General features: G+C 38.6%; 1 protein-coding gene across 13 annotated transcripts in view; it reads right to left on the reverse strand.

The window, feature by feature from the left end:
• The window catches only part of SHC3 (SHC adaptor protein 3), a 94,457-nt gene that overhangs the window by 52,767 nt on the left and 16,884 nt on the right, over window positions 1–24,806 (reverse strand). For 4 of the 13 annotated variants that reach the window (XM_051777361.1, XM_051777355.1, XM_051777351.1 and 1 more), the window contains 4 exons: window positions 23,699–23,815; window positions 5,898–6,091; window positions 5,531–5,613; window positions 4,452–4,616 (listed from right to left, as the gene is read on the reverse strand). In XM_051777361.1, the coding sequence (XP_051633321.1) occupies window positions 4,452–4,601 (150 nt within the window). In that variant the 5' untranslated portion in view covers window positions 4,602–4,616; window positions 5,531–5,613; window positions 5,898–6,091; window positions 23,699–23,815. Of the gene's footprint in view, window positions 1–4,451; window positions 5,326–5,530; window positions 5,614–5,897; window positions 6,092–6,547; window positions 6,863–7,717; window positions 7,758–23,698; window positions 23,816–24,806 lie in introns of those variants that run through there. The other 9 variants (XM_051777358.1, XM_051777354.1, XM_051777360.1 and 6 more) reach the window with 9 other exon arrangements.

Genomic DNA, 24,806 nt, shown 5'->3' on the forward strand with positions numbered 1-24,806 from the left:
AAAGACTCTACAGTATGATTTCTGCTGGTAGGAACTGATCTAATTTCTGTGAGAAATAGTCTTTTCATATCAGTGGGCTGTAAAACAGACCCACAGTATTTCAGATCCATGGAGATCAAAAGAACAGTTTTCGAGAGAGCAACAGGCATCAATATCATTCTTTCATAGTTCAAATAACAGTGAAAGAAAATGCAAAGGGTACTAACTGATCTCACAGGAACATGGCACAATGGGAGGGCTTAATTACTAAAACCAACGCTCTCTTTGTCACTTCCTTCTCTCTCCCCTAATCTGCATGCATGCAGCTTTAAAATCCACAATGGTTAGCCAGTTTCATTAGTCTTTACTAACACTGTTTGGGTACCTGTGTTGAGGATAGCAGACTCTGAACCAAAGTCAGTATTCTATCCTATTATCACCACATGACTGAAACACACAACACACTTCTTAAACCTCATTACAAACAGGATGCTCTGGGACTGTGCTCTTTATTATTAGAAACACATGCACATAATCCTACTGAGTATGTTTTTACTCAGGCCGTGTCAAGCTATCAGTGACTAACCATCAACACTACTGCAATTTGACTGACAGAAGCAGAAATTGAATCTGACCTAAAAAAAAAAAAAAAAAGAAAACCAAAAAAACTTGCACAAATTTTCTTCTAAAATGAAGATAAATTCAACATCAACCAAAGAGAGAAACTAAAAAAGTCTTGCTGTTATGTTAATTTTGGTGTGGTGTGGGTTTGTTTTTTCTTCTTAAACAGGAAATTAATGCTGGTTAGAACAGAAATAAAAAAAAGAAACATTCTTCCAAAGAGCCCTCAAGTGTTCTAGGGGAAGGCCACATATGTTGCAGTTTCCACTGTGTCAACTCCATTTAAGGGTGAGCTTCAAAGCCTGGGTTAGCCACTAAGGAGACACAGCAATTCAGTCCATCCTTAAGCTCACACACAACTTTCAGTGTACAGAGGCAGCCTCAATTTATTTCAGAGGGAATGCTCCCCGTAAACAGTGTCGTGCAGGAATGTTTGCAGAACTGAAGCCTTGACGTGGTGATGTGTTCAAACAGCATCACAGTGATGTCTATTTTCCATATCAGATATATATGCTGTTACTCCCTCCCAAGGAATGAAAGTGTAAAAATATTAAAGAAATAATTGCAGTTGGGATTATACTCTTTAAATACTTTGCTATAATATTAATAATTTAATGTGCTTTTCACTGAGATATTTGCCTGGCTTGTGATGATTCTTTTGGATGAAGCAGTTCTTCCTCTCTCCCAGACACTATTTCTATCTGGTTTTATGGCTCATTAGCTTTTTCAGATATACTTCACATAGGTATATAAAATTATGCTACAGTATTTTTGGCTTATTTAGTTTTGAGCTGCTGAGAAAGAGCATTTTAAACTCTTTGACACTTGTTACAAAATCCAATCATGAGTTACCTAAAGACAGACATCATTTGCCTCTTGACTCTTGACTGTGCTCTTAATTAAATGTAACAAAACTCTAAATGTCTATTACATTTCCCAATTAAACTCATCAGTAGATATTTATCATTGGACAGAAAGGTTACATTGAAATCTTTAACCATCCTTACATTACTCAGTTTTACACTTTTTTTTATTCTATGTATTCATTTTTCTGACAACAGGAACATTTACAATCTCTCTCCATAGTAAACACTCCTACTGTGGGGAAAACACTGAGCTCTTCAATGACTTCCATGACAATAGCAAATTATTTCTTTTTTTTTTGTCATTAATTCATAATTTGTTAAACTGTTCAGCAGTAGCATTAAGTAAAATGTCACAACTTTATGTCCCCTAATATGGTTATGGTCATTGTCTAAGTCATTAGTAAATGGTGGGGGTTTTTGGTGAAAATTTTTATATTAAAATAATATATAAAAATACAACATGAAATCCACTGGGAGAAAAAAAATACAGAAAGTGCCAGCATTTTTGTGGCTGAAAATAATTCCATCATAGCAGACCATAAAAATCAGAATACAGCTACTGTTTACCATAATCCTACACCCATTTTTAAGCATTAAACACTGCCCATTTTAAAGAGGAGTAATGTGTGAAAATGTGGGGACAGCAGTGAAGTCTCACATTTGCCATACATTGTACACAGGAATTTTGTGCCTCTTCAGAAGACTCTAGTGTCAGCTATCAAACTGCCCAGTAGTTACAATTAGCCCTGTCCCGTGGCTAATCTTATGTTTTGAACATGGATTAATGAGAAAATAGTAACCTGATGCACATTTACACACAAAAACTACAAAAGTTTTGCTGTTGAAAAAAAAAATCGAATTTTCGTCTCATTTAGCAAATGGCATATGGAATTTTCTGCAAGGCATGTGGTACTAATTGAACATGGTACGAGTCCACCAGACAGTCAATATAGCCATGAGGTATCCAAGGAATGTTTCCCTTCAGTGGACATTATCTGTGTATTGATTTGATGGCCTGAATGGATAAAAGCTTCGGTAACAAACAGTGTTTGAGGATTTGGGAACTGCACTTCTTATCTGTATGAATGCTGCAGTTGCTGAGGAAAATTTTGAGACACTTAATAAACAAGCAAATTAGGAACTAAACAGGATCAGTTTATTTTCATTTACTCATTAACCACTTACTTTGGTATTTATTTTCAACCTGTTTTTTTTACACTGAGACCACTGCTCTGTGCCAGAGACCACTCTCATGCCAGAGAGCATGAAGCCAAAGTTATCACCCAATTTTTTTAATAGGAACAATAATCTAGGTTCCATACATTTTAATGACATTAACAAACACCTAAAAGAAAGTTGTATGGTGCCAATGATTTATTTTGAAAATTCTGATATACACAATGTGTATAAATACACTTTCAGGTATTTGACACCAACTGAACTGATTAAAACATCAGTTATGCTATCTCTGTTAGATACGGGTTAATTAAGAACTTTAAATGTTAGTCCATTTCTATATAACTTTAATTCTCTTTTCAATTCAGGTAAAACAAACAGCAGCAGTGAATTCTCACTTATCCTAAGCAAAATTAAAAGTCAGATGGTTGAGTCCCCCGAGCTAAGGTGAAAATGACTTTCTGTTAACCAGAGTATTTCTGTGCAAAAGAACATCAGAGTCTCAACACCACTATATCCAGCACCAGTGGGTTATTTTTATCGAGAAACTTGAAGAGTAACAGAGCAGCAGTTTGTGGCTTGAAAGGTAGCACTGACTCCTTTGTAGCTCCAGTAAATTTCAGAGTAGTATAAAAGACAGCACAATTTCAGTAGTGCTCTGAATGGGTCAACTTCCTCAGTCTACCACCACTTGCAAAATCTTCCATCACCACTAACAGAAAGAAATGAAATCTGCTTCCTAGCCCTTCAACAGTTAAATGTGCACTCTGCTTTTGATAATGAGACTGGAGAAGAAGCAGTGAGAGTTAAGTAACAGGGGTGTCACTCAGTTTTAGAGCATCCTGAAATAAAGTCACACTGTGACTCTTATGCCAAAAATAAGATGAGATTAAAAATAGACCTGTAATATTGGTAGTCTGTTACAAAACAGTTTAACATTCAATACAAAAGCCACTTGGCAAATAAAATATGGCAACTGAAGAACAAATCCTGGAAAATAATGTTACTTTTATACTTTCTGCACTGAAACTTTATGCTGAAAGGTGTAACCAGAATCTTACCTAACTACAAAAAACGTTGCACATACCCTTCTCTTGAAGGCTCTAATTTAACAGGTGGTTTCAAAATACTTTCAAAGCATATGGAAATATCACCCTGTAAACCTAAAAACCTCTGCTCTTGACATGCTGTATCAATGAACTGAAAGGAGCAATAACATTTAAGGTGGCTGAATCCTCATTATGTAAAACAAGCTGCATTTTCCTGCTCTACCCCCTACAGTATTTCTATTTGTGGAACACAATAAGAATTGTGCTCTCTGCCTTACTTCCCTAAGATTTCAAATATCATTTCAGTTTAGAAACACACCTGCCCTGAGAGGTATTTTCAAACTGAAAAATCATGCATGATTAACAGTTTTTCTCACATCAAGGGCTCCTTCTTTCCTCCTGTATATTGCACCAGACATATTGAAAGGCTACGTATCCAAGACATATACAGTATGCTAGATAACACTGAAAACCTAAATTCAGAAGAAGGAAAAAAAAGCCAAACCAAAAAGTAACAAAATCAGCTTTTAGCTTAGGAACAGTATTTTCACACAGCTGTAGAACATTATTTGCAGGTTTGCTCTAATGAAACAAATTAACACAGCTTCCCAACCCTGCCTTCCTGCATTTACATTCCATGTATTATGCACCAAAAAAGCAATATACAAATAGAGATCCTTTCAGCCTGACTAGCCTGTCTGCAAAACCAGCAGAGGATTTTCCATTGATTAAAACAGAGAATGGAAGAAAACAGACCAACCTTCACAATGTACGTCACACCAGGTCCCAGGATCTTCTCATTCGAGTGCAGCCATCCTCGAGAGGGTTTACTGACAAAGCTGCTACTTTGATTCCAATCTTCACCTCCCAGGTGCATTTCCTCTGACCGTGCCTTTTTCCCCATACTCATCTTGCTCGCGTCCTGCTGAGAACACGAAGTGGCAGAGACAAGGTTACATGTGTTGTCTGAAGCCCCTGCTGCTGAACTAGAAGCACTCGAGCTTCCCTGCAACTTGGAGACAGCAAGCTCCTTTACTGCAGAGGAGAGGTTTTTGATACCCAAAAGGCTGCCTGTGCTAGAGAGTTTCAAGTGGGACACTTTATGGATAAGGCTACACAGGGTGGTGGGTCCATCTTCGTGGTCCTTGCGGAGAACCTCTGTTGAGACCAGGTACGAAGGTGAAGCTGAAGTCGTAGCAACTGCTGAGACTTTGCTGTTCATGGACAAATTGTGAATAAGATCATCAACTGATGTCACAGAATCATTCCTGAAGCGGTTATACTTGTTACGTTGAAGCATGCCCTTCTATCTGCTCTCCTGCATATGTTCTGGCAAATCTGATGCCAAGGCAGGAGATGCCTGCACTAGCATAGCACACGATTCATAACAACACGGACGGATAACAAGATTTTGGGGTAAAAAAAAAATCAAAGAGTATAAGGAAAAACAAGCAGGAAAAAAAAAAGTATATTTTTAAGCAATTTCTTTTGGTTCCCTGTTAAGGTTGGGTGAAGTAACAGTTTTCTGTGACTGAGATCCCAGTCCTGCTTAGAGCTGCCAACTCGCTCACAGCAAAAGCATGACTCACACAAATGAGAAGGACCCTTTTCAACAAAAGGCTGTGAACACTGCAAATCACTTCCTGTAGCCAAAAAAAAAAAAAAAAAAAAAAAAAGAGAGAGAGAAGGAAAAAAAAAAAACCACATCCACCCACTTACAGCACACTAGCTACCAATCAATTCTCAAATTTCCTTTTCCTATCTTCTCAAACAGATATTTCCTTTCAACCTTTAATTCGTATCCCCTCCCACCACCCTTTTAGTACCAAAGGCAATTACCTTCAAAACTGAATTAATAGCCTTTATGAAACATCACACTTTATTCTTCTGTTAAAATTCTTCCACCTCACACATTTGTGAATCTATAAAGAAATCGCAATTAGATAGCAAATACTTGGATAATATTTACATACATATATCCCTTCTCTCCTGTGCCTGCAACAAAACACAGGCACCTTAAAGGTTTTCAGAACAGATGACAGAACTAAGGAATATAGACATTTTCTCCCACAAAAGCAGTCTAACAGTGCCTTTTTGTCAATGCTGTCCCTCACAGAAACTGTTATATCCCAATTTCGACAAAGAAATCCTTCTCCCCATTACTCCACAAGAACATTCTATTTTAATTCAGGAATTACATAAGTACCTATGTGTGAAGAAAAGCATTTTTCTGATGTCTGACAACAGGCTTAACAGATGTTTTTTTCTTTCACCACTGATATTCACTCTGAAGAAAGACAGGAAGAAGATCTTCAATTCACTGGAATGTTTGGTTTAATTCTGAAAAACTCGAAAACCTGAAATAATATAAAAAAGTCCAGAGAGCAGCAAACTGACATCCTGCAGTGAAAAACAAAAAAAAATGGTCTTTATTTAGCATGTTAGTCAAAAACACTTGATCTGAGAAGTAGCAAAACATGCAGAAAGCAGGTATTTAATGTTTCCCACTTTTTTTTTTTTTAAAGACAAAATATGTACAGCATTGTGACACACAATGCCCATCACAAGCCATATGGCTTTTTCCTATAAATCAATCTGCTTTGCAAAACATCTTTCGGATGTAGGAAAATACACTGCATTATAAAGAAATTCAGACCAGAAAAGTTGCACAGTGCAAAGCTATTTCTTAAATACATGACTAACTGCAGCACAACTTAAAGGAAAAAATCCTATGGAATTCCTTCCTCCTCCCATTGCTAAAGGCTGCAGTATACAACGTGCAAATACAGTGAAACAGCCAGCTCAAATACAGGTATTTAATTAGTATATTCATGACATATTGAATTAAATCAGCACCTCTTATCCCAGCAGTGATGAATAATGGCAATGTCTTAGTCAATGTAAAAGCAGGTTTCTACTGATCTGCAGAACAGCCTTTCATCACCACACTGCAAACCTGCTACAGCATCCTCACAGCATGCATTCCTCTCTTCATTCTCCTAGCACAGCAACAGCAAGTATACACACCACAGCCTATTTTTACGTGTCTCTACAGCCCAGAAAACCCTACTGCTCCCGAACGACTGTCTTCATTAGAAGCGGCTAGCGAGACTGCAAAATGTGAATGAGATTCTGAGCGTGTGAATGAAAGGGCTGGCTAGCATCCCCACATTTCTGTGAATGAAGCGAGGCCTCGCAGCCTCTGCCAGGCAATCCCTTGGGTGCTCACCAGCCCAGCCAATACCAGCCGGCGCTGATGACTCATTCAGCAAAGCCTTGCTAAATAGTGGAAGATCCCATTTCGAGCACAGGCGGCACCCTTTTTTTGCGGCAACGCCAGAAAATGAAGCCGGCGTGTGAGCCGACGGGAGCGGGTCGCGAAAGCCCCCCGTGGGAGACGGGGTGTTCGCCAGAGAAATGCCCGGGGTGGCCACAGGGCTGGCAGGTGAGGAAAACCGCGGAGTCGGGGCTGGGTTTTCTCCCCGACTGTGTTCATTCAGCCAATTCATTTACATCCAGGACAGGAACATGAATGCGCACATTTCGTTTGATGTTTGATTGCTCCCTGCGTGCGCCCGCAGATTCACTGGTTTTGCAGGTTCGCCTTCACAGACCTCCGGTGAGAAACAGCCCCAAACAAACAAACGAAAACAACAGCAACAAAAACCCCACACAAACAAAACCCCAAACCGAACAAACAAACAAACAAAACATAAAAAACCCAGCCACGAAACAAAGCCAAAACCCTGCCTGAAAAAAAAAAAAAAATGCATGGACTTATTTACCCCTTTTTTACCCTGTTAGCACAGTAAATATTTAACGATGGTATGATCATCGGTCCACTGAAGGGGGGGGGGAGGGCAGAGGGAAAGCTAGAAGACAAAAGCTTCCCAGAGCACCAGCAAGAGGTCTGTTTTCTGACAGTTTCGCTGGACACAGAAATGCTACCAAGACCTCCGTTGGATGTAGAGCTCCTCTGGAAACCTGATATTAGGCACTGCAGAGGACTAGAAGCCACTGCATTACCCAGTGCTTGAAATCCAGTGCTTATTTCAGTGTCTGGCTGGGGAACTGTCTCCTTTACAAATCCAGCCCTAAACGGGGAGAACTGAACATTTTAAAACCTTGCCTTTTACAGTTTCTGGGATTAGAAACAGTGCATAATTTTGCCCTACATAGGCAGCAGGTTCAAATCCAATTCTGGGAAATAATAAATGAAATAAGGAGACCATGTTATAGGCACAAACTCCAATTAAAATTAGGATCTAGCTCATTCTAGCTATTGCCAAAGAATTTATAATGTCTTTGGCATTTCCAACACCATGCCTGCAGCTTGCACACTGACTATACCACACCTGCCTTCAACAAGCTGGTTGCTGCCCATATCACAGACAGCAAGACATTCAAACCACCATTTCTTCCTTATCTCTATTTGAAACCTATGTTAAGGCAGCTCATAAATTGGATCCAAGTTGAAAATGAGCCTTTTTCTTTCCTTTTTTGCAGGGCTATGAACCACCATGATTAACAAACAGCTGTGGAACTATGACTTCATTGCTGACCCAGTAATAAAATGGCAGGTGGAAATTCGATGTTAATAAATGCAAAGTAATATATAATCCTAGAAATACATACACAGTGGTGTGCACTGCCTCTGACAAAGTACAGCATTTCTTATGAACTAGTGGTAATTTTGGCATCTCAAACTTCTTTTTCAACTTCTGTTGGTTTTCTTTTTCATTTCTGTTTTCTCATGGACACTCCTTTCATCCTGGTGCAGTCCTTGTTTCATGTCACTGTTCCTCCTTTTTTTCCTCCAAGCAGCACTCATGGTCATATCCACAGCCAACATCTTTTTCCTACTGTACCTTCACTACCTTTGCAGACTGTATTTCAGAAGAAAGTAATTTGTATTAACAGCAAAGGGTAGGAAAAAAAACAGATGCTGGGGACAAAATCAGAGGGAGAAACTACATTTTGTTGAGGCTTAAAAGGTTTTAAATTGCTGCAGTTGTAAACATAGGAGACATTGTCAATGCACAAGCTAAACCAGGTAAGAAAGTGTGATCACCATAAAGAGGAAACACAGGGAGTACAACCACTGTGTTCCTCTAACTGTAGTAAGAAATTCTCCTGAATGCAAAAAAGGTGACTTTCAGTGGCCCATATTTAGAGAAATGTTAATCACATAATCAGATTTGGCAAATATACCTCGTTGCAGTAACACACTGTGGTCAAACGTACTCTCTATCTGAATAAAAACTGTTGAAGTTCTGCTGAAAGACTATTTGCATTTCCAGGGTGTCTGCCCGGTGGCAGTAAAACTGCTTGTGGACTGAAATGGATTTAAGAAAAACATGGAAGACAGTGTCTTTGGGGGGGGAGGGAATCCAAAGTGAATTTGGGTAGCTAAGTTAAAAGAAACAGTGAATCTGCCCAGAAACACAAACACAGATGTTGCTAAGAGTTTTAATACTATACAAAAAGCAGCCATAAGGCCATCATGGTTGACATCCCTTTACAACAAGCCCCAAACAATTATTGTTACTGTGATGTAACATTAAGCCATCAGCAAACAGGATGCTATTCCTCACATTGTAGTATGATGGACACAAGTTTTTATGCTTGGGCTTTAGTAAATGTTCTTGCAGAATCTTCAATACTAACAAATGGTCAATTCCATTAAAAAAAAAAAAAGTTTCAATAGGACAAAGATTTCTAATATCCTGTAGGGACATTCTTCTCTTGATTAGTTAATTCAGAAGGAAAAATACCAGCTTTCTTTGCACGGCCCAAGCTAGACATATACCAGAAATCTCTTGCCCATGTATTTATTAATCAGCCTAATCCAGCTTTCTTTGTGTGAGACAACCTCAGATGATCTAGGTAACAGAGGAGCAAGATGACATCAAGGCAAGCTGAAAAGAAGTCTGATATAACTTTCTTAAGAAAAAAATATTTCTAAACAATTTGATCTCTTCTGTTTTTACATACTGAATATATCATATTCTGTATTCCTCTCTTTCTCTGATTTACCTGCATACAGAGCTCAGTTACATCTTACTGTGATTTCAAGGGAGGTTTATCATGTAGCTGAGAGAACAAATGAGAAGCACTGAACTTCCCATCAGTGCCATGACTATCTACCTCTACCTCAAAATATTTCGCAGGAATAAAAACATGGACTGGGCTCACATCACTATTTTTCATACTGGGTTTTTGAGTCAGACCTCAGCTTACTGTCCTAGGCAAGAAAAACCACACGACCACCACCAAAAACCCCCAAAGGCCTGCGGGCAAAGGTTATGGTCCTCCCCCAGCAGAAAACAAACAAACAAACAAACAAACAAACAAACACATACAAAGGGGAAAAAAAATCAAACAAGCTGAAAAAAAAAACCCAACAAACTATTTTAACAAATTCCAGTTAATTTATTTCAATTAAAAAAATGTGCTGTAAATTGCCCCCATCTCCCTTCTCTTTCACGGGCTCAGAGTTTTGCTGTTTCCGTGGCAACATTATTGCTAAGAGTGGGCTGCGCCAGGAAATGGGAGCATTATCTGCGGCTTTGCAAGTTATTTCTCTGGAAAACCACGTTCTTGGAAGTATTACTGTCCAAAATCAGCGATCGTTAATCGTTAATGAGCTACTTCAAACTTAAATTACACCAGTAGAACGTAAAATTTAAGGTCTGAAATGCACCAACACATTTCTGTGCAGATGCTCACGTTTTGAGCCAGAAGCTGACCCTAAACAAGGAGGATGTTTTTTTCTGCTAGCTGAGAACACTGAAACAATTTTGTCGTAAGGCACATTCACCCAATGAAATATGACATGAAACATTTGGAAGAAAATGAAACTTGTAACTCCTCCTGCTCCATTAGTGGTTCCTGGGGGCCTACTGTTAAAAGTCAACACACTATAAAAGTTCAGAGAAAAGATGGATCTGAGATAATACCCAAATCTGAACACGACACTAAGCTTTTGCAAGGCAAGATCATGCAGGGAAGTGCATTAAAATCTGCAAACTGACACTAAACCAACTCTTGCAAACCCCTAAAATTTTATAGCAAATTATTTATTTCTCTAAGCCAGTCCCTGAAGTGAGAAAGAAAAGTAGCAGCAGTGTAAAAGGGATGTATTTTCTAAAAAATACACAATCCAAATACACAACCAAAAGCTCAGCCATGTCTGTTTTGCTGCCTACACCTGCTACAGACATCCCTTGTAACCAAAAAGCCTTTTCCAAACTAAACAATTCTGTGTTTCCATGATTTTTCCTCTTTCTCTCTGTCCCAAGTTGGCACCCTCTGCACCAGGGACCACACTCCAGCTGGAGCATCACCCTAGAGAGGGACTCTGCTTCCCAAAGAAATACATTCCAGTCATGTTTTCTTCTGTGTCCACAAACTGTGACATGCTCAACAAACTGTACTTCATTGTGAATGATGTAATTAGAGGCCCATAACATTCTCTCTGGTCCTATGATACATTCACACTGATGGAAATGATGCTGCTTCTGGGTATGTGTGCATTAATGTCAAAGTGTCTCCAGGTGTTTCTGCTTCAAACAATCAGAAAAACTAGAGATTCGGACAAGAAAGTAAATAGCAACCTAGTTCAGTGACAAATTATGCAAGAACTTCTTTGCTGTCTTCCTTAGATTGGAAGCCAGTCATTTACTTACTTGTTAACCCAGCATCTTTTTGGTTCTCATTCATGAAATGCATTTAATAATTCAGTAGTTTTCTTTTCTACTTTGTAATAAGGTTTCTATTTTTGTTCTGCTGATTTTTTTAAAAGTTTTTTTTGAGTACTTTATTTTTATTCTGTTCATATCTTCTTTTCCTAGGAATGTTTTGCAAAGTTGCTTTAAAAAAAAACCCTCTATATGAGCTCTGACTTCATGAGCTTCCTATTGATTTCAACAGGAGTCAAATTTCATTGCCAATTTCCAAATCCAAATGCAAGTCTGGGAATCTTAGCTGTGTCTGACTTTTTGTACAAGATTGCTTAGGTTGGCTGCCATTCACAAAATAAGTTTATTTTTATGAAAAAGTAAATAGCTTCATTTATATTTTCCTTTATAAATCCATGAAAAAATTATTTATTATTTATACAGTGTAGATACAAATATGTGCTTTACCACCACATTTATACTCCAGCACTTACTCTTTTATTAGGATAGCTAAATTCTGGCAAGAAGAGCAGCAATGAAAGGGATAATGCAAAAGGATAAAGGATAAAGCAGTGCACTTTGTGGTACATTTTGGCATCAGGCAGGGCAAACTGTACCTTGTCTGAGTAGGCAGAAGTCCATTAAAAAACCCTGACCTTCCCAAATCCACTAGTTCCCCCCCCCCTAATTAATAGGTTATCATCAAAATTATAAGAACCAAAAAAACCAGGGAGTATGAATTACCATCTCTCTCTTATATTGCACATCAGACCAAAATTCTGGCTTTATGTGTAGAGATTTGGTGGCAGCAGCAGAGCTGTTCAGACTGCTCCCTCCCTCCTGTCACTGACTGTGTCACCTTTGCCATGTTGCCATAAGATGCACGCTGTGGCATCTGGCTGAAGAATAACACAGTAAAAATGGTCAGGGGTTTTTTTTGGGGTTTGGGGTTTTTTTTCAACCAGATCAGTTTTAGACTCCAATGAAGAGGAAGAGGAAAGGAATTGCACAGGCCAGTAAGTGTGCCTAATACCCACTTGCATCAGCTTCACACTGAAACACAACCCATTAACTTGTGCTGCCAAACCACACAGGTTTTCTTGGCAAATAAGGGGTTACATGCAAACCCACTGTCGATTAGCTTTAGGGCTGAAATAATTCTAACCCATCTGCAGTAGTGTATAAGAGTACCTGTGGAGGGTTATCAACAGCAGCACTCACAGCACTCATTCCCAGTGAACTGAGAATGAGAACTACTTCTGTATTATTTGCACATATAGCTGGTATGAGTTTACCATGGTATCCCATTTACAGTTATGCTGCTTGTTATCTGACCAGAAGTGATGGTTCACTGCTTGCCACAGTCAAATGGAAGAGGCATCTGCAGACAAGTGTGTATGTGCAGTTGTGCAGGCATGCACACAGGCATGCATCTATTCAGGATGCATTCCTTTCTTGGTTGGGTTGCTTGTCTTCCTTGCATTTGAGTAACCCTTAGATGAAACACCAGGTACGGAAAGCAGGATTGCAAATCTGTGAAGGACATGATAATGAGGCAGAGCTGGGTGGCAGGATTTAAATAGCTGCTTAAATGTTCACTTAACTGGACTGCAGTGTACAAAGTGCACGGCTAGTAACGTGAGGAAAGGCAAGAAGTAAAATGGCTGCAGATGAGAAGACTGAGAAACTGTTTTAAGCTCCATGAACTGAAGCAGAGCAGAAGGAAGGCAAGCATCCTTAACTCTGAAAGGCACTTCAAGACTAAAAAATGTTTAGAGTGGCAGAGGAATCGAGACAAAGGTGTGTTTACTGCTCTACTGTCATACAGGTCAACTTGTATATTTCCTTGCTGTAGCAAAAGCATACAGTGAACTTTCTCTAGGTACCCTCAGGCAATGTGTTTTGTTTGCTCAAGCAGGGCAAGCCCCTGAGAAGCTTCAGTACGATTAACACTGAGAAAGCATGAAAACTGTTGGTATTCTGAGGGTCAGCAGTTCTCCAAAGGACTTCGGGCATGCGACCTAGGGATTTCAGTAACAACAAAGCAAGGATGACCAACAGAGAGGCTGGAGCAAAAACTTGGCAAGAGCTTGAACAGACAAGAAGAAACTGAAGCCCATTGGCTAAGCACAGGCAATTTATGGGTATGCAGGTCAGAGGAGCTATCTCAGAATGGGAGAAAATGATCAGCTATGAGTGTTTGGTGAGAAATTCAGCATCAACAGCCCAATTCCAGAACTGCCCAGTGCTGACCGTGTACTGGGTTACAACGAAGCACCGGTGCCAGGATGAAAAGGTGGAGGAGAAATGCCACTGGCAAAGACACTGACACCAGCTGACAGTTCCAGAAGGGAGAAAGGAAACAGGGACGTTGAAGCCACCATGTGGCCTGAGACGGTCTGTCAGAGCAATAAGTAAAGCAGAAGGAAAAATCCTACCAAGTGCACTGAAAACAATCAGCCTTACTATCCGGTGGCAACAGTAGTGCTGTTATCCCAGGAAGTTCAACAAGCACATCTGAGAAACTGACAGAACACTGTCATTACATTCAACGTTAGCATTGTACACATGTTGATTGTTTGCTGTTATTATTCACTTTGACTAGGTATGATCCATACTGTTATGAAGTTATCTTGTGCCACTGAAGCAACCTGTTAACTGTCTTGTCTAACAGTTTTTACTGACCACCATGAACTGCAATCATCCTTAAACTAATGCTTTAATTTGACCAGCAGCACTTTATCTGTCTAAACTACCAAGACAGTGTCACAGTAGTGCTTTGTGCTACTAAAGCTGCTCCTCCACCCAAATGCAAGAACCTCTACCCATAGAAACACAACTTTGCACCTAACAGTGGGCAAATACTTTGCCTGCTTTTGCACAGCACCGGACTAACATATGCCTAATCAGAATATCTAAACTGGCAGAAATCTGTTGTTTAGCTACAAGCATTAGGATTGCCATGTGGCTACAAATTCTTAAGCGCAATTAAACTAAAAACTCAACAGTTAATGCAAAAACAATTCTACTGCAAAAATTTTGTACTGAAATATACATGTCTGTCTGCTGTGCAGTGATTCAAATAACACAAATGTTCACAGACATCATGACGAGAGTCAAACGAGAGGACAGGAAGATAACAGGAGGTTTCTGTATAGTGAAATGTGGGTATATGGTAATGTTCCTGGACTGAAACTCTTTCTTACCTTACCAATACCATTTTAATTTTGGTTTTAACATTTTTTGGCCAAAACAACAGGGTTTTTAAGTAAAAGCAAAAAAAAAAAATATTCTACTGGAAAAACATTTCCTACAGGCACAAAAAAGCATAACCTATATTTAAGCACTCTATACTGCCTCCTTGTAGCCCTCTCTAGCACACTTTCATCATGTGTACACACACAGCCATTCCACACGATAAACTTTCACTCAGGCAAAACTAACACCTGCCCTCTGCTGTCCAAAATGCAAATGAAGCTGGAAGGAGCCCTTCATTTCTACAGAGCACAGTGAGTCTCGAGAGCATCAACACCTACAGGCACCTGTATCTGCTTCCCAGCAAATCACACCTACAAGATAGAACAAGAAGAATGAAAAACAAGTCTCTGCAACATTATGTGTGCTGGATTTGGCTGGGGCAGAGTTCGTTCTGTCCACAGTGTCTAGCATGGGGCTGTGTTTTGGATTTGTGCTGAACACAGGGTTGACAATACAGACATGGTTTTGCTATTGCTGAGCAGGGCTTACACAGAGCCAAGGCCTTTCCTGCTTTTCATACTGCCACGCTGGGGAGGGAAGCTGGGGGTGCATGGGAGGCTGGGAGAAGACACAGCCAGGACAGAGGACCCAAACTGACCCAAGGAATATTCCAGACCATGTGACATCCTGCTCAGTATATAAAGTGGGGGGGGAAGAAGGAGGAAGGGGGGACATTTGGAGTGATGGTGTTTGTCTTCCCCAGTAACTGTTACAGGTGATGGGGTCCTGCTGTCCTGGAGGTGGCTGAACACAACCCTGCCCATGGGGGGGCAGGGGATTCATTCCTTGGTTTGCTCTGCTTGTGTGCACAGATCTTGCTTCCCGTGTAAAACTGTCTTTATCTCAACCCACGAGTTTTCTACCTTTTGCCCTTCTAACTCTCTCCCTGATCCCACCCCTGGGGGAGTGGGCAGGCGGGTGTGTGGGGCTTGGTTGCTGGCTGGGGTCAAACCACACCATGTTATGGCAGGAAGAAGTGACTGTGGGCCATTAGTAAGCAAGACCACGGTTTAATCCCTTTTAAGATGGCAGCAATGTCCTGCCTGCCTGTCTCATCTGTTCAGAAGCACAGAGTACTGAGCAGCAATCCTATTTCAATCGCTGCTTCAGCTTTTTGTTGTTATGAAAGAAAGCAGTCTATAAAATGTCACCAATAGATAAACAATCTTGCTTGGCCTCGGTGGGGGGGTGGGGAACCTTTGCAGGAGAAATGATCCTTCCATCACTTAAGGAAAAGAAGGGATGTGTATTGCCAGGAGAGGTGATGCAGAGTGAGCAGAAACATGTCACAGTATAGGGAGGATCACATGGTTCATCTTTCTTTAATTTTTAATTATGTCCACAAAAACCATCTTGTAGTTATGAAGCAGCAAATAGATCAAAAGGATAACTAAAAAAAAAAAGAAAAAGGGCAAATTCTTTGTAACACAGATAAACAAAAACAAAGAGGCAGTTTCGAGTTTTCCCCTTTTATCAGTTAATTTTTACCTCAAGATTAAAAAAAAAATAATTGAAACTTCTCAGTATAGCAGATACACCTAATCTTATTAATAAATAAACAGTGGGTTGAACCAGCAGAATATTCATTTGGCAACACCAGAGATGCTACTGAACTTTACCAATGTGAAAACATTTTTTAAGAGCTGTTAAGTCCTTTTTTTGGAAAGCTATTGATCATCTAAACTGTCATTGATTTGTTTGTTTAGAATAGAACTTTGGCCAAAGTAAATTAGGTTTAGTTCCTAGGAATCTATCACAAAAGCACCCTCTATGTATACACAGTGACTACGAGATTCATGACCCTTTAGCCTGGTTTCCATTCCTTGGTTACCTCTGTGACTGCTCAGAACCCTCTATCTGCATATCATGGGCCAGTAGACAGGGGATAAAACCACTGACCAAATTCAGCCAAAAACTACAAAGAAGGGGGGGCTTGGAAGGTGTTAAAGAACAACACATTAATTGAGTAAACAGGAAGGGGAAAAGGTGAAATTCTACCCATGTCTCCAGGAGGGGAGGCACCATAGCGTTAGCCTGTATTTCTTGAAATCTAATGCTTTCAATAAACATGCTTTACGTAGTACCTGAGGTATTACCAGTATTGCAAAACTTCATAGATAAATGTCAGTAACACTGGCAATACTATCAGCATGGCTAGCAGGAGCTGCCATTGTATTGGAGCAGAATTTTGTGTTACGCCATAGAGCAGTGTTTGCATCTAGGACTAAGAACCATAGAATTGGTAATGATTTTCTAATATAACTTTGGGACTCCAGACCATGTTTGCCTTCCTCTGAAGTCCTAAGACTGTCCATATGCCCTTAATCTATCTCATGAAGTATGCCAAACTGCCTGTCACCTGTACCCTCATGCAGACTGACATAAACCTGTCATAAATGCTTTAAAGAGGCACCAGACAGTACCTGAGCACATCATCTTACTTCGGTACGCTTGTTTTTATTATGGTTATTTCAGTTAATATTTCTCATGCTAAGACTCAGAAATTTAAAATCTGAGTTTGCCAAGTTCCACACTCTAAAGCAGTTAGAACCAGTTCAGTTCATCCGTCAAACATTCATCTCATCACGATCATGATTACTATCCCTAGTTAGAATACAAATCTCATGACTCCTCAGTATTTTGGCAAATCTCAGCCATTGGTCGAGCTATTCAGCTGCACATTCATTTCAATAGCACTAAATATGATACTGTGCAATCTGCAGTTTACCAACAGGCTTGAAATAAGCTTAACAGTTAATAATTCTTAGAACAAAAGGTAAAAAGGAGCTGCTGTTAAGATCTTCTCTACTCTTTCATATTATACAAGGAACATGTCTTCTGTGAATGAATTCTTCAGTAGACTAGTCAGTTACTTTCAAGGAAAATACCTTGTGTTTATTAAAACTTCAGAGAGGCTGTCACAACTCTGGGTGAATTGCTGCTGTAATCAGTCACCCAATTGGCTCTATTGTATGCAAACAAAAGCACAAAACAAAACCACTGCACATTACACTTCTGGGTCTGCTCTTAGCATGGATAGATAAGGTCTGCATCAGGTATAGATTTTCTGGGTAGTTCCTAAGGCTTAAATCAATCCATTAGTAGCTACTAGTGCTGTGCATACTCCCACATTATGCAGTCTGATGATGCAGACAGATTTGCTCCCACCTGCTGTGATTCATGCAGTCCAGTCAGATAATACAGTAACATTATTCAACAAGCTGCAGAAAGGTAGTCTAACAGTGGCCTTTCTAGCCTTGCCTTCTAAAATGCAGCCACATAATAAATATTTTTACATAAAAAAAAAAAAAAAAAGAGTTCACATGGAAATTTATCTTGCTGTTCCTTTGATCGTCTTCTTGCACTCAGAACAAGTAGACAAAATGTGTTTATTTATTTGAATGCATATATACACATACACACACACACATGCTCTCCTCCCTTTTTTCTCTCTCTAGCAAATATAAAGAAGTTACAGTTTATTTCTAAGGCTGTTTTTCTTCTAGTGTATATGGTCATACTGACTCCTATTATGCCCACAGCTTTGCTTTAATTTGAACACACTTTGTAAAGATCGAGTAGCAAAGTCTGCAGGCATCTTATGTAATTCCAGTTTTTTCTCATTACTACGCAACACTGTATGATGGGCAACTGTGCATATATTCTGTCTTATTAACTACTTGACCCTTCTCTCCTGAAAATGTATTTCCGTTGCAAAATGCCCATGTGAGTATTTACAGCATATCACACACTTCGGTCTTTAAAGAATTAGCAAGAATATTAAACCAATTTTAATTGAATTAAAGACAGCATTAAATTTAAAAATATGCATCAGTTAGGGATGCCATTTTTTTCCCCCTGTTAATCTGGAGTCACATCACTTCAAAATCAACGTTTGATTCCACGAGACATTTGAGTGTACTTGACATGGAGATCAGTTCTGGTGTTTGTATGGTTAACCTGCTGAGTCGTGACTACTTGCAACTGTCAAATTCTCTCCAAGGATAAATAATTAAAGCTTCTGGAAGAATAAGCACACAGGAAGCAGTGGAGATTGGATGTACGTAGGTGTTGAGGGCATTAATTTTTATCCAATCGCTGAATAAAAAGCACATTATTCATGCAACCTTGTTCATTCAGTGCTACGTGACCTGCACCACAATACAGGACTGCAGCATCCAGTGCTGAATTGAGCAGCATTCAAGGCAACGAGGAAAGGACTCCAACAGCACCAGCACACAAGAGCAAAATGCTACACTGTAGGTGTACATGCAGCCTTTGGTTAATGCTATAGCTCTTATGACTAATGCTGGAATTACACAAAAATACTGCTTCTCACAGAATTTTCTTCTTTGGGTGCAATAAAAATAGCGAATATTAGCCTTAAGGTAGAACAACTTTTTCACTTTCTTTTCAGCATGTATCTTCCATGTGCTGTTAACGATCACTTCCAGATAAAAAAAATCCAAACTCATAGCAAGCAACGAACAAAAGGGTTTATTAATTAGCAAAGCAAAGCAAATGCAATGCACTGTAGTGTCTGTGGTGCAAAACTTTTGAAACAAAATATTTCAATAACATGAATGCTGAAAGGTGTAAAATCTACAAAGCAGTTTTAGCTGTGAAGCTCAAAAAAACCTGTTACATGTTCCTGAGGGTTTTTAAAGCACAAGAACAACTCCATGCTCCAAAATAGATTCCTTCGCCTTCACATTCCTATTTCTGTCCCATGTTTACTCACTGCAAATTCTATCTTTGGCTTGATGCCTCATATGCCTGTTAACTAACTACTCTGTTATATGTAATTGTTTAGTTGCTTGAATATTTGTATACCACATACAAAAGGTGAAACTCAAACAAGACTCTGGTGAAAAAAAATCAACGCATAAATGCTAAAAATTCAGGTATCTATAAATGTACATTAAGGTCCATGGTTACTGGAAAGCAAGACTCCTTCTAAAAGTGTTCATATTATCTCCCATAACTACCTACTCACTCTGGTATTTTTAAATACCAGATCAGTTACATCATTCTTAGTAGCAGATATAACAGCTTCATATCTTTTATCCAAGCATAGGCACAACTAATGAAGATTTTAACTCTCATTCATAATGAAAAATAATAGTCTTTTAGAAAGGCTTGAAAGCTGAAGAATTCCCTAATGACAAATTTGGGTGTTTGAAATGTTATCAGGATAAAAACTCATTTTATTTTTACATAAAAGACAGAAGTCATTAAGAACCACTCTCCACAGATTTCAAGCATACAGGAGGGAGGGAAATTAATTAGTTTCTTATCACAAACCAAAAAAGAAACTGAAAAAGAACCAAGGGGGATTTAAAAACTAAAAACCCTGTTACTTAAATATACAAGTAATGTAAATTAATATACATGTAATATAAATATATAAAATGCTGTATCTTCAGAAAAAAACCAGATGCTGATGAGAAAAAGAATTAAGGCCCTCACAATAGGAAAAGAAAAAATTATATACAGGCAGTCAAGAAGAAGAAAATGTAAACAGAAATTTGTATATATATTTATGGTTGTAATAGGACAAATTTAATTTAGAAATAATTGGTAAACTTTAAAATAATAAAGTCCTCGAAGAAAAGCATTAAACAGTTTGTTGGAAAATTTGATAAAACACAAAGTAAATATCCTACTGCCATACTTAGAGAGTGTGGATAAGCTCTCAGAGTTGAGAATGGTCTTTTCAAAAGCACTGCTTTCAGACAAGAATTAGGAATCAGCACGAAAGTCTGGATAACAGGTTACTCCTCCTCTCCTCCTCCACCTGCATTAAAGCTAATGTTGCAGAGCACATGAAACATCAAATTGAAAATGGCAAAATTTGTCCTTTGTGCTCTTCGCTGGTCACCCTCTGCACTGAATCCCCAGCACAAAAATACGCTGCTATAACAGGACAACGTGAGATACAATTAATCAAAAGAACATGAAATTGTCCTGTGTCCCAATGATACAGTACTAATGGCTACCATTGTTGCAAAACATTTGCCTTACATTTCGAAGGAAATTAATCAAACATAGTGATAAATCATATTATATAATTAAACATTATTAATGCTGGGAGCCAAGATTACTGAGCTCCTAGGTAACATCACATCTTGTGTGATGTTAAGAATCGCATGACATTACTGAGGAGAAAATAGTTTTCCTAATGTTAAAAATGAACGTAATCTAATCTCCCTCTGCTGTTTCAAAATTGCAAAGTGATTAACTGGAATGGAAGAGTAACACAGGACTAATTCTCCATTTATCATGGCCAGGTCATAAAATGCTAGTCATGTCCACAATAGGTTCATTTCAGGGCTTAGCTCAAAAGAGGTTACTGACTTCGGAAAAGGGCACTGCTGACATTGTTGGAAGCCAGATTTTTGACCACATATTTTACGGAAAAGATGATATCCTCTCAGTGTTAATGCTATAGATTAAAAAAAAAGGGAGGGATAAAATATTTTCAATTTTAAAAAGCTGGCCAAGATCACTTAGCTTTTATAATTCGCTATTGCCATTTGCAGTGTCTGTGAGAATTCAATATCCAGATATTAAGAGGTGGACCAACACAAGTCTTTTCTGAGCAACAAATAAAGCTGATGAACAGAATCTATGAATATTTGCTTGGAAAGTTAAGATATGCCAATGAGAACTCAGTGTGTTTTAAATAGTCACAGAAAGCCATCTCAAGTATGACTACTCAATATCAGCAGAAATGCAACGTGCCCACAAACAGCAGTACTGTTTTTATCCCACCCATATATAGCACATGTTTCTGATACTCTAATATGCAGATTGCAGGTGGGAGTTTTCCAGGTTCAAAGCTAGCTTTTCCATTGAGTGGCATGTTCTTTAAGTCCATTTTTCAACCCACCTAATTTTAGGCACTTAGTGGAGGGGCTAAAGTTAGAAACCTAGTCATCCCAAACTCTCTCTACAGGCTGTGGGAAGAGATAGTCAGTGGTGAAGGGCTGATAAGATTTCACTGCAGCTGAATTACATCTAGTGAATGCCTATTCATTATTCAGACAGAAGCTATCTGCATATTAGCACTCCCAGTGTTTGAATTTTGTTCGTAACAAACAAATTCCATCTAATCATTAAAAGAGCTGTATACTTTCTCCCCTTATTCAATCCTCTCAGTAGCTGGCTCTGTGAACAGCAACTCCCTGGCCTCTTAATCATCATTCCTTCTATATTTATTATCTTTCTAAAGAGATAATTCTCCCTCTTTTCTCCTCTTGTTTCCTCAGGTGGCAAATAAGTAAAATCTACTCTCTAAGAGAGTACCACAACAGAGTGGGGTTATTTTTATAACGAGAGGTGGATGAGAAACTTGTCCACCTAATGGCTTAGATTACTTTAAAATTACACATAACTCCCAAATACTTTGATTAGCGTTCAATAATTTTCTATTCTCACAGTCAAAACCTCTGCTGGAAGCCTGGGAACATATCATTATTTATCAATTTTACTCCAAAAAGCAAAATCTCTGACAAAGAAGTTGTTGGCAGTTACAGTTAAACAATTTCACAGGATGATACAGTAAGTATTGGAAAACGGCAATAGGAAAAATAAGGGCATTTATTGCCTTTTGCATTTCAACAATTTAAAAATATGAAGACAGGAAGCTATCTAGTCAGTGCATATAGTGTAATGATACATTTTCCAAGCCAAATATAGTTGACTAAATAAAGGCAGAAACATGGACTGCAACTGCAAAAATAGAACCGAGGAAATGTGTGTGTGGGGGGAAGCCAACAAACTGAAACCTGCTTGAATTTTAAACATCTTTAGACATAATTATCTTCTGATTGCTAAGTTACAATACATACTTAATAAAAGATTTGCTTTGGAAAAAATAAAAAAAACCCCAACAAACCAAAACAACATATATCCTGAGACAAAAGAAAACATATTCCTACAGTTTTAGGTCTACATACCACCCTAGGCACTCAGAAAACCTGGCTATAGAGCTTTTTTCATTAGCAGTTTCAGTGTTCTAGGTAAACTCCACACCTAATAGACTCCAGGTATTTACTTCACATATTAAAGTATTTGTCATATATGCCATATACTAGCTCTCATTTGGGGGGGGAGGGGACGGGGAAAGTCATGTGAATTCTCTTTCTTTATTACATCCTATGAGAATCTGAGAGGCAAATCCACAACCAGTCTTGCAGCAGACCTTTTCACCTGTGCAGGGCCCCACAGCGTTTACTGGGATTTATTGTGATGCACACAGATACTACACTATAAACACTTCAGAAGAGGTACTATATTTTCTTTGAATTGTTTTTATTTTATTTTTTGCATTGTGAGAAGCTAACAGACCTTTGGAATAAATTAGTTAATAAAAATACACCATGTAAGTATAAAACAGAATTCTATTTTAGTTCTCTCATTAAATCTTTTATTGCTTACTATGCACTTGGATAGGATTTGCTTTGTAAAATATCTAAGACAAAGATCAGAAGCAAGCAAATACATGCTTGTCTCATTTATAATATTTTTAAGGAGTCAGTTAAGTTCAGTGAAGCCCATTCATTAACAATTATGTGGAAATATTATGTGGAAATACAAGATTATAGAAATTTTTCTCATTTGCTTCAGAAGGCTTGTTTTAAATTCAGTAAATCAGAACGTCTAGATTAATTTAAAACCAAACCTGAACCCTGCTACCATTATCTTCCTTCTAATTCTGATCATCTTCACTATTCATATTTCATGACATATGTCATGCACCGTAACACCATTATAGAATACACTGCATGAAAACACATTAAAAAAACCCCAAATGACCCACAGCAGAAGTTTTGCAGTCAAAGAAAATCCCATATTACTGAGGGCTTCTCACAGAGCTAAACCACCCTGAAAGGATACCTGTGATGTATGGAAAGTAGTGAGGGAGTAAATGCACGTTTTGGCCTATAGGCTAAAAAAGGAACATGTTCTTTTTCACCCTTATGTTGTGTACAGAACACCTTTAGCACACAACTGAGAGAAATTCATGGAGAACCAAGAATGAAAGGAATTTATGCAAATAACCCACCTCAAATCATGAATCTTCTTTCAGCACTAGGAAGTGTGTGCTAATGTGTCCTACAGGCAGCAAAGCCAGCAGTTAGCACTCAGTACTGGGTGTAACAGGAGTAAGAAGACAGAGTATCTGCAGGAACAGAATTAAACTGGCATTATTCCTGATTTTAAATGGGGGAGGAGAATTTAATTCAAGAAGTCTATTCTGTTCCTGGCAATTATTTGCACTGGGAAAGCACTAGACTGCTGCTTTCCCAACTAATAGGTCTTGCACGTATGATTGCACTGGAGCACTCCTGATTGAATGACTAAAGGGAACTTGACCTCCTCCCCACTCATATTTTCAAGCTGCAGAAAGAGGCACCCTCTCTAATGTCCAATTAGAAATGGGGCAGATTGAGAGGCAACAACTGAGTGGTAAGGCACAATCAGTCACAGCCGCAGATCTCACTCAGAGTGCCATAAATATGACACTCAACCGTCTCAAAGAAACTATGCTCATGCTTACCAGATGCTAACAACATCCATTTCATTTAGTTTTGCCTTCTGCACAGTGAAAAATATTGTAATTTTGTAGGAATTACTGTCAAACTCACAGCTCTAATTACATTCTGCCATTTTAAAGTGCTTGCATATGCATTTAATGCTTCCAAAGATGTCACCCTGAATACTGAAACTCTCTGTTCATTCACAGAAGACATACAGTATTAACAGCCAACACAAGAGCAGTTTAATGTAAGACAACTCACCAAGGAAAGTAAGGTTCAAGCAAACATTTTTCCACTTTAAAATCTGAGGTTCACTTATGCATTTACATTTGCAAAATACCCAGATTCTACCTTTTAATCTGCTTCATGCAGCAGGAAGAACTTTGGCTTCACCAAAAAGCATGTTGAAGAACTGTTGATTTTAGACTAAGCTTCACAATTTTCCCTTTTATCTTTATTTTAGTCACCTTAAAAGTAAAGCAAATACAAGGGCAAAAATAACTTGATGTTCTTACTGTCTAACTTCTTCACTTGTGTTTTTAATTGCCAGAGTAGAGTAAGTTCAGCACTTGGTTGCTGGGTTGTACAATCCATAAAGCAATTTATATACTCTCTAAAAAAATTTCATTTTGG

The sequence above is a fragment of the Manacus candei genome, unplaced genomic scaffold, assembly GCF_025592945.1.
Source record: "Manacus candei isolate 608988 ecotype Guabito, Panama unplaced genomic scaffold, ASM2559294v1 h1tg000010l, whole genome shotgun sequence".
Classification (NCBI taxonomy): Eukaryota; Metazoa; Chordata; class Aves; order Passeriformes; family Pipridae; genus Manacus; species Manacus candei.